The following is a 12,001-nucleotide window of genomic DNA, read 5'->3' on the forward strand; positions in this document are numbered from 1 at the left end:
GTGAAGGGAGGTCAACTGTTCCCTGCCATTCACTGGGGATTAATTAGTTAATGGAGATATCCCATCTCCTAGAACTGGAAGGGACCTTGAAAGGTCATCAAGTCCAGCCCCCTGCCTTCACTAGCAGGACCAAGTACGGATTTTGCCCCAGATCCCCAAGTAGCCCCCTCAAGGATTGAACTCACAACCCTGGGTTTAGCAGGCCAATGCTCAAACCACTGAGCTATCCGTCCCCCCCCTTCCAATTAGATTGGAGCCTCTGCTCAACTCATTTTATAATACAGAACTGTATTATTCATTCATTACACGACACACGTGTATGGCTCTAAATCATGACTAGGACAAGTTGGTTAGAGTTTCCAGACAAATGGATTAAAAACATCAGAGACCCTGATTCTTTTGGAACAATGAATTCCGTTTGTAGCATTTTACAGTATTGGGACGAAGATCAACCACCCAGTGCTGGAAGGCTCAATAGTTCCTGTTTCTAAATACGTCTGTCTGAACTGAACTCTGGTAAATTGGTAACCTGTCAGAGGTATTTTACAAACTGAACAGTCTTAGTGATTGATATTTTTCAAGAGACAGGTGTCCAAATAAGCTGGGACTGCAGTGGCCATGGGATCCCAAATGGTCAGGGAGTTGTATGTCCATTTTGGTTAATTTTTAAGTTACTTTTTAATATGGAGATCATTTACCAGGACATCAAATTTGATGTAGTTTGTAGAGTGATTGTGTGTGTGTGTGTGTGTGTGTTTGTTTGTTTGCCCAGTATAGCCTGTGCTAGTTACAGCCACCCCTTCCACTGCAAAGCCTGTCTCCCCTCTACCTGTCATTCTCTTGAAAAAAATCAGTATAAAAGTGTCACCAGGCAATTTCAGATCTCTTGTGTCTCAGTGATCTGCAAAGCAAACTTTGTTTATTCCACATGTACACAAAATTTTGTTTTGAACTGCCAGCCCTGCAAATTCACTTTGGCATCTGAAAATCAAGCTGGGTACTTTACAGTAGCACTAAAACTTATCCAACACAGAAATAAGTGCATTCAGCACAAAAAGAGATGAAGACTATTCTTATTTGTTAGTAAAGCCTGGGGCTCTTCACTGATTAGAATTACCAATGAGTGGTAAATCGCTCAATATTTGTTAGATTGTGATTCACTGGCTTATGTAACTTTCAAGGTTTTATTTTAATGAAGATGTTGAATTTAAGATTAAAGTGCTTATTATCTCTTTCAGGTGCTGTAGCAGTCTTGATCCCTCACCTAGACCTGGTGATTTCCTTTGTTGGTGCCGTAAGCAGCAGCACTTTGGCATTGATCCTGCCACCTTTGGTTGAAGTCCTCACATTTTACAAGGAAAACTTAAGTGTGTGGATAATACTTAAAGACATCTTTATAGCTGTCATTGGAGTCGTTGGCTTTTTAACAGGGACATATGTGACAGTTGAAGAGATCATTTATCCTGCTGCGACAGTCTTCGTTAACACTACAGAGAGCCCCTTTGAAGATTTGAACACTACGCACTTGGTGACTGGTTTCAATTAATGGTGAGAGAACCAAGAATCATTTTGTTCCTAGGTGTGGGTTCTGATTAGGAGAAAAAGATCATGATAGAGCCTGTAGTTGGAAGTATGGGCCATATTCAAATGAACTGAAACATTAATTTCTGAACAATAACACACCTCTTTCCTCCTCTTCCTCATTTGCCCATTGTGTAAATCCTTCAGACCAGATCTTTGTGTTAAGAGTCTCAAGCCTCCTCTGCTCTATCTAGAGAAGGAAAGGACTGGTTTAGGTGTTGGGGGTGGGAAATATTTAGATATGAATTGCACGTGCAACCAAATATAATTAATCAGAAAATCAAAATGCCTACTCAAAAGGGTGAAATCCACCCCACACATCCCAGCACCAACGTGATGCCTGTGCACCACTTACATCTCATTAAAGCCCTGTTTTAAGGGGCTGGGGTGGGACTTAAGTAGTGTGTAGATTTTCTGCTGGCTCTCAGTGAAGGGGTGAATTTCTCCCCAGTGGATAATAGTTACTATATATATAGCTTGGATTGTTAGTAATGTTTCCAGGGACCTGTAGACTTACTTCCTGGAAGTGTTTCCTTTCAACAACTATAAGTGCTTCGCTCTGATTACTGGGCGTTAGTATGTCTTAAATCAATGTGGTTTTGAAAAATTACTATGACTGTTCTTGCAGTCTATTCACACTGGCATCAATGGAGTTCTGAAGACCTAAAGCCTTCAGGAGCAAGGTCTTAGTGCTTAACACATGTACTGTAGACCACCAGTGTCAATCAGTTTATGTGCCATTAGGCACGAGGTCACTTTTTCATGCAATCCAGATCAATAACAAGCATTTTAGTTGAAGTATGTAAAAGATACCAAGCTCTTTCAGGAAAATCCTCCATCCCTATCCTGCAAGCTGCTCTGTATGGGTAAACCTATGCTCCTGGGAAGACCCCAGTGAGCTCACTGGGGCTTCATGCAGGCACGGGGGCCTGACTATGTGGAACAGCTTGCAGGTTTTGACAGGGTATGCTGCTTCCAGTCATAGAACAAGTAATTTTTAAAACCTGGTGGTTTATGCCCTTTGGGCTTTGTATGTGGTGCAGGGCCGGCTCCAGGCACCAGCTAAGGAAGCAGGTGCTTGGGGCAGCCAATACAAAGGGGCGGCAGTCCGTCCGCTATTGGGGCGGCAAGTCCAGGTCTTCGACGGAAATTTGGTGGCGGGTCCCTCAGTCCCTCTCTTCCTCTTTGAGCTGCTGCCAAAGTGCTGCCGAAGAGGAAGAGAGGGAGTGAAGGACCCGCCGCCAAACTGCTGCCGAAGAATGGAGCGGCGCGATAAAGCTGCCGCCAAAGTGCCACCGATTGCCTTTTTTTTTTTTCGCTGCTTGGGACGGCAGAAAACCTGGAGCCGGCCCTGATGTGGTGTCACAGAATGTCATCTTGTATCAGAAAAAATGTACTCTTTAATGATGCAGAAGTAGATAACAAGACAGCATCCAAGTTTACAAATGACGATGTAAGTAGTTTATTTTGATATATTTTTGGTAACTGGTGTCCTAAACCCTGGGCCTTAAAAAAAACAAAACAAAACAAAACAAAACACCTTTGTGAATCTATCCATAACTGCAACTGTACAAATACATGAAATGCTGTATTTTTCTACCTATTCCTAAAAGATTAGAGTGGCTGTCTATATTTGTATTATAGCTACATGTACAATAGAGTAATTATTTTTGCAGTATGTTCTGCCTTCAGTAGTATTTAACATGCACATTACTGTATTTTGGTTCTCCCCCAATCCCATTTCTGGAAAATAAAAAGAGTATCTGGGAAAGCTGGTAACTGTGGGGGGAAATCATCCTTTTGCTCCAGGCCAGTGCACCATTTAATCCTTCATAATAAAAAGCTCTATTTTGAGGGCTTGTGTTGGGCTTTCTGGCCCCCCTCTACTGAATTTCACCCTGAATGCCGAAACCAAATTGTTGTTATTTTAATTGAAAAAAACTCTAGATTTTTTAAAAAGGAGTTTATCAAATGTCGTCTTATAAAAATGCTTTTCTAAAGAATATATTTAATTATAACATTTCTTGAGGAAATAAAACCTCTCCCCTAACGTCCATGCACATTTAAGACAGAGCAATAGCTAATATTTTTCTTGCCTTCAGAATATTTCCCCAGTCACCTACCATATGGCATCAGCATTATAGTCCTTTCATCTCCATTTTATGAGTGTTTCCAATAGGGATTCAGCATAGTAGCATATGGTGTGAACTGCGTGTAGTTTTTTAAACAATTGTTCTAAGCAGTGCTCTCATTTTCATTTCAGCATGGACAAAATTAAACAAATGCTTGGCAGGCACTTTAAAGGAATGCAGATGTAATGCTGTGTTACTAATGTATCCAGCACCTGTAATATTAAGGTGCCACCAAGGACCATACGAGGACAGTGACTGGACAGGCAAAAAGTAACTTTAGCTTTTCAGAGTCGAGTATTTAAGCCTTTAAGCTATTTCTAAAGGAGATATTGCAGCCAAGTTTTTCAGTGTATGTTTGGGGACAAAACCGGTTTACAAAAAAGGTACACGAGACAGTAGCATCAAAACACAATTTTTTATTTATTTATTTTTTGCTGTGAAATTTATTTTAATTGATCCTGAACATTTTCTACATATATTTTTAATAGGACTGGTAAACATAACTTAGATTTTTTTTCTCTCTCCTATTGTTTTGGCAGCTCTTTCTGTTTGCGTGTGTGTTTGGAAGATGCATAATTGCCAAATTGCTTTCATATCATCTGTTCTCAGTCTGCCGCTTGATAGCAAAGGCCTCTGAGGTTGTGCTTCTGCCAACATGCTGAAGGATTTGGACCAGAAATATTTGGCCAGTGCAGAGCATGGTGATAATCTTTGGCCAGTATAGGTTGATGTGCACCTAACGCTGTTTACAAAGCCAAAGCTAACAAAGGGGCATGCCTAAAGAGAGGCTCCCGCATCCTTATTTACGTCCCTAAAGATGTGACCCGATTTTGTAAAGCACCCAGGAGTACTCCCTAACGTGAATGCAGGTCAGACTTTTTGAAAACCAAACCACTTACTTAGGTGCCTAATTAAGGACTTAAAAGCTTAGCTTTAGGCCCCCAGCTTTGGAAATCTTGATCCAAGAGTGAACACATACAGATCTCACCACAAAGCCTGCCCATGGCACATCCCATCATACCTAATGGTGTCATTCAGCAGTTTCTCACTCAGACTCCTTGCCACTGGACCCCTGAGTATGAAATAGCTTTTTTTAGTCTCTGGGTCAGTATTGCTGTCTAATGGGTGGCATTTCATTTAAATTAATGTGTCACTTAAGAGATTTTTAAATCTTTATTAATATATTTAAAGGCTTTCCACTATACCATTTTTATTTTTCACCTACGGTGTAGGATCTTTATTACTTCAGCACTCACATATTAGGTTTGTTTGGCCTGCTCAATCATTTTTTTAAAAAAGTCTATGGTCTCAGGATATTTTGTGTTGAAGAGGACAGAAGTGTCACAAATAAAACTTCTGAGAGATCATCAAGTCCAAATATGACCGAATCATAGAATAGAATCAAAGACTGGAAAGGCCTCGGGAGGTTATCTAGTCCAGTCCCCTGCACTCAAGGCAGGACTAAGTTTTATCTAGACCATTCCTGACAGATGTTTGTCTAACCTGTTCTTAAAAATCTCCAATGATGGAGATTCCACAACCTCCCTAGGCAATTTATTCCAGTGCTTAACCACTCTGACAGTTAGTAAGTTTTTCCTAATGTCCACCCTAAACCGCCCTTGCTGCAGTTTAAGCCCATTGCTTCTTGTCCTATCCTCAGAGGTTAAGAAACGATTTTTGTCCCTCCTCCTTGTAACAACCTTTTACGTACTTGAAAACTGTTATCATGTCCCCTCTCAGTCTTCTCTTTTCCAGACTAAACAAACCCAATTTTTTCAATCTTCCCACATAGGTCTAGACATTTAATCATTTTTGTCGATCTTCTCTGGACTCTCTCCAATTTGTCCACATCCTTCCTAAAATGTAGCTCCCAGAACTAGACACGGTTCTCCAGTTGTGCCTAATTAGTGCAGAGTAGAGCAGAAGAATTACTTCTCGTGTCCTGCTAACAACACTCCTGCTTTTTTGCTTTTTTTGCAATAGTGTTACACTGTTGACTCATATTTAGCTTGTGGTCCACTATGACCCCCAGATTCCTTTCTGCAGCACTCCTTCCTAGGCAGTCATTTACCATTTTGTATGTGTGCAACTGATTGTTCCTTCCTAAATGGAGTACTTTGCATTTGTCCTTATTGAATTTCATCCTGTTTATTTCTGACCATTTCTCCAGTTTGTCCAGATCATTTTGAATTTTAATCCTATCCTCCAAAGCACTTGCAACCCCTCCCAGCTTGGTCTCGTCCGCAGACCTTATAAGTCTACTCTCTGTGCCATTACCAAAATCATTGATGAAGATATTGGACAGAACCGGACCCAGAACTGATCCCTGTGGGACCCCACTTGTTATGTCCTTCCAGCATGACTGTGAACCACTGATAACTATTCTCTGAGAATGGTTTTCCAACCAGCTTTTCACCCACCTTATAGTAGCTCCATCTAGGTTGCATTTCCCTAGTTTGTTTATGAGAAGGTCATGCGAGACAGTATCAGAAGGTTTACTAAAGTCAAGATATATCACGTCTACCATTTCTCGCCTATCCACAAGGCTTGTTACACTGTCAAAGAAAGCTATTGGGTTGGTTTGACATGCTTTGTTCTTGACAAATCCATGGTGACTGTTACTTATCACATTATTATCTTCTAGATGTTTGCAAATTGATTGCTTAATTATTTGCTCCATTATCTTTATGGTACAGAAGTTAAGCTGAGTGGTCTGTAAATCCCTGTCTTGTCCTTATTTCCCTTTTTATAGATGGACACTATATTTGCCCTTTTCCAGTCTTCTAGAATCTCTCCCGTCTCCCATGACTTCTCAATAGCTCAGGTATCTCCTCAGTTAGCAACTTGAATATTCTAGGATGCATTTCATCAGGCCCTGCTGACTTGAAGACATCTAATTTGTCTAAGTAATATTTAACTTGTTCTTTCCCTATTTTAGCCTCTTCTGATCCTACCTCGTTTTCAGTGGTATTCACTATGTTAGACATCCAATCACCACCAACCTTCTTGGTGAAAACTGAAACAAAAAAGTCATTAAGCACCTCTGCCATTTCCACATTTTCTGTTATTATTTTCCCCCCTCATTGAGTAATGGGCCTATCCTGTCCTTGGTCTTCCTCTTGCTTCTAATGTATTTGTAGAATGTTTTCTTGTTACCTTTTTCTTGTTACCTAGCTAGTTTGATCTCGTTTTGTGCCTTGGCCTTTCTAATTTTGTCCCTACATACTTGTGGTATTTGTTTATATTCAACCTTTGTGATTTTACCTAGTTTCCACCCTTTGTAGGACTCTTTTTTTGAGTTTCAAATCATTGAAGGTCTCCTGGTTAAGCTGAGGTGGTCTCTTGCCATACTTTCCTACGCAGTGGGATAGTTTTCTCTTATGCCCTTAATAATGTCTCTGAAAAACTGCCAACTATCTTCAATTGTTTTTCCCCTTAGACTAGCTTCCCATGGGATCTTACCGACCAACTCTCTGAGTTTGCTAAAGTCTGCCTTCTTGAAATCCATTGTCTTTATTTTGCTGTTCGCCCTCCTACCTCTCCTTGGAATCATGAACTCTTATCATTTCATGATCATTTTCACCCAAGCTGCCTTCCACTTTCAAAATCTCAACCAGTTCCTCCCTATTTGTCAAAATCAAATCTAGAACAGCCTTTCCCTTAGTAGCTTTCTTCACCTTCTGAAATAAAAAATTGTCTTCAATACATTCCAAGAACTTATTGGATAATCTGTATCCTGCTGTGTTATTTCCCCAACAGATGTCTGAGTGGCTGAAGTCCCTCATCACCACTAAGTCCTGTGCTTTGGATGATGTTAGTTGTTTAAAAAAAGCCTCATCTACTTATTCTTCCTGGTTAGGTGGTCTGTAGCAGACCCCTACCATTACATCACCCTTGTTTTTTTTACCCCTTTTAGCCTTACCCAGAGACTTTCAACAAGCCTGTCTCCTATTTCCATCTCAACCTCAATCCAAGTATATACATTTTTAATACATAAGGCAACACCTCCTCCCTTTTTTAATCATAGAATATTAGGGTTGGAAGAGACGTCAGGAGCTCATCTAGTCCAATCTCCTGCTCAAAGCAGGACCAACACCAACTAAATCATCCCAGCCAGGGCTTTGTCAAGCTGGGCCTTAAAAACCTCTAAGGAAGGAGATTCCACCACCTCCCTAGGTAACGCATTCCAGTGCTTCACTACCCTCCTAGTGAAATAGTGTTTCCTAATATCCAAACTAGACCTCCCCACTGCAACTTGAGACCATTGCTCCTTGTTCTGTCATCTGCCACCACTGAGAACAGCCGAGCTCCATCCTCTTTGGAACCTAACTGCATCCTCTTTTTTTTTTTTCCCTGCCTGTCCTTCCTGAGCAAGCTGTACCCTCTGTACCAATATTCCAGTCATGCGTATTTTCCCACCAAGTCTCCATGATGCCAACTATGTCATAGTTATGTTTATTTACTAGCATTTTGAGTTCTTCCTGCTTATTCCCCATACTTCTTGCATTAGTATACAGACATCTGAGATATTGATTTGATTTCCCTCCCCCCCCCCGCAGTTCTGTCTTGTCTCTCCTTTATCCCTGTTATAACAGCCCATGCTCCCCCCAAATTCTGAATCTTCTCCCAGGTCTCCATGTTCTTGACTTACCTCTGGGCTTTGGTCACCTGCCCCATTCAAACCTAGTTTAAAGCCCTGTGCACTAGGTTAGCCAGTCTGTATCCAAATATGCTCTTCCCCTTCCTTGAGAGGTGGACCCCATCTCTGCTTATGTTCCAAGGAAACATTGCCAAAGATTTTAAATGATAGGAAATCTGACAAACTCTTATTTTAAATAATAAGATGGTTATTTCTGTTTTAAAGTACTGCAAAGAGTGTAACCAGTTAAGATGCAAGTAGACAAACTCCAGACTAAAGTGGAGATAGTTTGCTTTAATATGAATTTAAGATGGGCATAGAAGTACTTTATCATCAACTAATTTAAATTGAAAAATGTATGTCATTGGAATTATTTTCTTTCTAATAAGGAGTAGAAAATTATGTTTATGTACTGTATGTGCACTTATATTTAACAGGATTGTATTGTATTAACCATTTTAATGTAACTTAATCATTGGCTGCACTAAAAATAACTGGACCATTTTCTTGTCTGTAAATGTTCTATCCTCAGACATTGGGCAAGAAAGAGGGTGACTTTGTCTGGTGTTCTGTAACTGACATTTTCTGTATCTAAATAAAGATTGCAAAACATCTTGCTTATTTACTGTCCTTAGCTTTCACCACATAACTTCTCAGATAAATATGCAATAATGGAGAATTCACCCACATTTATATGGTCAGGTAACCCATAGATTGGCAAGAGACTTGGCATGGAATTTTCACATGTTCTTAAGTGACTTAGGAACATGTCTCTGACTTTCTATGGAACTTGTGCTCCTAAGTCACGTAGGCACATCTGGAAAATCCCACTCTTGAGCTAAGATTTTCTATGATTTCTAAAGTTAGGCTCCCAAATCCATATGTAGACACCTCAATTAATGACCTAATTTGCAAAAGTATAAAGTACCCAGCAGATCTCCCTGAAGTCTGAGTGGTTAGGTGCTCAGCACTTCTGAAAATCAGGCTTACTCTGGGTGAGGGTGTCGAAACAGTCTGACTAGGTAGGGTCCCCCATCAATACCCTCTGTTAGTCTATCATACAGTTACAGGACACGTCTACACTTCAAGCCTGCAGGTTGACTCTCAGCTCGCGGAGACTTTATGTGCTAGCTTTGATTGAGCTAACGCACTAAGAAGAGTGTAGCTGTGGTGTTGCAAGTGGTGGGAGGGGCTAGCAAGCCTGAGTTCATGCCGACCATTTCAGATGGATACGTACTCCGGGTAGATAGCCTCTCCTGCCGCTCTTTTGAGCAGGCTAGCTCTATGAGAGTTACTGGGGGGTACGTCTCCTGGAGCTGGGAATCACGCCCCCAGGTCAAAGTGTAGACGTACCCTTAGAAGTTGAGCACACAAATCCCATTTTGGACACAGATCATCATACACAATTAATACAGATGCTTATGGGCATATCTTGTCACCGCACTGTCCAGCACAGGAGAATTAAATATCTCCGAAGTTTAAAGACATAAACCAAAGATGTTTATGACTGCTCTACAATATATAAAGGTTTCAGAGTAGCAGCCGTGTTAGTCTGTATCTGCAAAAAGAAGAACAGGAGTACTTGTGGCACCTTAGGGACTAACAAATTTATTAGGTGCCACAAGTACTCCTGTTCTTCTTTTTACAATATATAAAGGCCATCATCAGGAAAATTATACAGTAGCTAAGAACTTTGTTTAATCTGACAAAATAAGACCAGAGACTGAAAAAACATCTTTGATGTTGAATTATGTGTTTTTTGTTTTTGTTTTTTAAAGTATCTGCCTCTCTGAAAATCATGTACACATGAATGGAAAAATCCTTGGAGCATTGTGCTGGCTGGCTGCCTGCCATTCTCCAAATGGAGATCTGTGGCTCCAGGGAAGTTTTGTTGGGGGAGTATGGCAAAAATATCTTCTGGTTGAATGATCAGGGATGCTGCTTCGGCTCTGATATATCTCTGTCTTGGGGGCCTCTAAATCTCCCAGGTGGAATCTCATCTCTTCTAACTTCTGGATGACTTCATCATTCCCATCTGCTACTGAGACATCCCTTTTGGAGTCTAATTATTAGTTTCTCTAAACATTGCAGGCTAGATCCTCAAACTGGAGTAAAGCGGCAGTGACTTCAGTGGAGCTATGACTGTTTACACCAGCTAAGAATCTGGCCCTGACAGTTTAGAAGTTGACTGTGCTACATGGGGATTTCCCTGCAACATTTCAAGAGGGTTTTATGAATGGACCTTCCCCCATTTCCCCTAAAAAACCCCATATCTTTAAAATGTGATTTCTTTTGCACAGTGACTATAAAAATGCCACTGTGAGGTTCTGTGCTTATTGACTTTCGATGATTTTCACACAAATGTGCTCACTTTAAACGAGAGCAGGTTTTTTTATTGTAAACTGCCAGCCCTGCAAACAGTCTCTCTATTCTGAGAGTCAAGCCTGATTCTTGCCTTTTCTTGCATCCCCATGAATAATACAGGTCCTACAATGTGAACTTAGCCTCTCAGTTGTGCAGACCCCTTCTCTTCAAAATAGTCCACTGGTGATACCATTTTCCTTAATGGCTTCACTCTGGTGTGAATGATTGGAATGATTCTATTCTGATCCACAAGAAGGAGAAGAATCCAGCTTGTTCTCTCTGAGCGGTGCTGGCTCAGTGGAGCCGACAGAGGTAAAGGGCAGTGAAACCTATTTTTATTGTCAACGAAGTGATTAGATACAATTCAGTTATGTGCATGGAATAGATCTGAGTAAGAGGGTGTTGTTTTTTTTATATAATCGCTGTTAGTAGCCTCACTTTAAAGAACACTGGATGCCACTTTTTCCATGTTGCTTTCCTGCATACCAGTTAGATGTAACATAGCACAGCTACTACTTCATTTGTAATCTCTGTAATCTTGGTGAGGCATTTGAAAATATTGGTATGAGTAGTTTGGTCCTTTTCAACTACTTGCTTTCCTATCTCAATTCATGGCATTTTAGTCTCATAAATTTCTTATGTCTTTGTCAGAGCCTGCTGTGCATATGATTGTCACTATAGAATTATTGCATTGCATCGGTGCTCTCATTCCTGATTTTGATGAGTCTACAGCCTTTCAAGTCTTAATGTTTCTTCCTAACTATCAATTAGTGTCTTTTTGTTTATGTTCTCTGCCATTCAGGGTTCTTTTCTGCTATTTTAATTGTGGAATGTCAGCTTTGATGACAACCTGGGTATGACTTTCCCCCCCATATAGTTAACTATATCAAAGAATATATTTCCATGTTCTCCCTGTCCCAGCAACTTTTTCCGGACTCAAAATACATTCCTGGTTATCATACAGAAATTGCTATATTCCTAGAACTGGATTTTAGGCTGACCTGTCTTGCTTTTCATAATATTTTAGGCTCATATTCATGCTCTTTTCTGCACATTCAAAACACCCATATGTCATCAATATATGATTAGAACCTCCAGTCTTCCAGACCCCCAAATACCTGCTTGTTTGGTTCATCTAGCTTTGCTTTGTGCACAGCTGATTTAAAAAGATGGTTCCAGTCTGAAGGGTTCTAAGGAATTAGTTGATGGTGACGGTAACAGAGAATTTGTCAGGATTGTCAGCTGTCATCTAAAACAGTAGTTTCCAAAGTTCGGGTCACGACCC

At 40.5% G+C, this 12,001-nt stretch overlaps 1 protein-coding gene across 1 annotated transcript in view; it reads left to right on the forward strand.

The window, feature by feature from the left end:
* The window catches only part of SLC36A4 (solute carrier family 36 member 4), a 248,956-nt gene extending 239,992 nt beyond the window's left edge, over positions 1–8,964 (forward strand). The window contains exon 11 of the mRNA XM_054015665.1: positions 1,239–8,964. Within this exon, the coding sequence (XP_053871640.1) occupies positions 1,239–1,546 (308 nt within the window). The 3' untranslated portion in view covers positions 1,547–8,964. The remainder of the gene's footprint in view (positions 1–1,238) is intronic.
* The last annotated feature ends 3,037 nt before the right edge of the window (positions 8,965–12,001 follow it).

The sequence above is a fragment of the Malaclemys terrapin genome, chromosome 1, assembly GCF_027887155.1.
Source record: "Malaclemys terrapin pileata isolate rMalTer1 chromosome 1, rMalTer1.hap1, whole genome shotgun sequence".
Lineage (NCBI taxonomy): Eukaryota > Metazoa > Chordata > Testudines > Emydidae > Malaclemys > Malaclemys terrapin.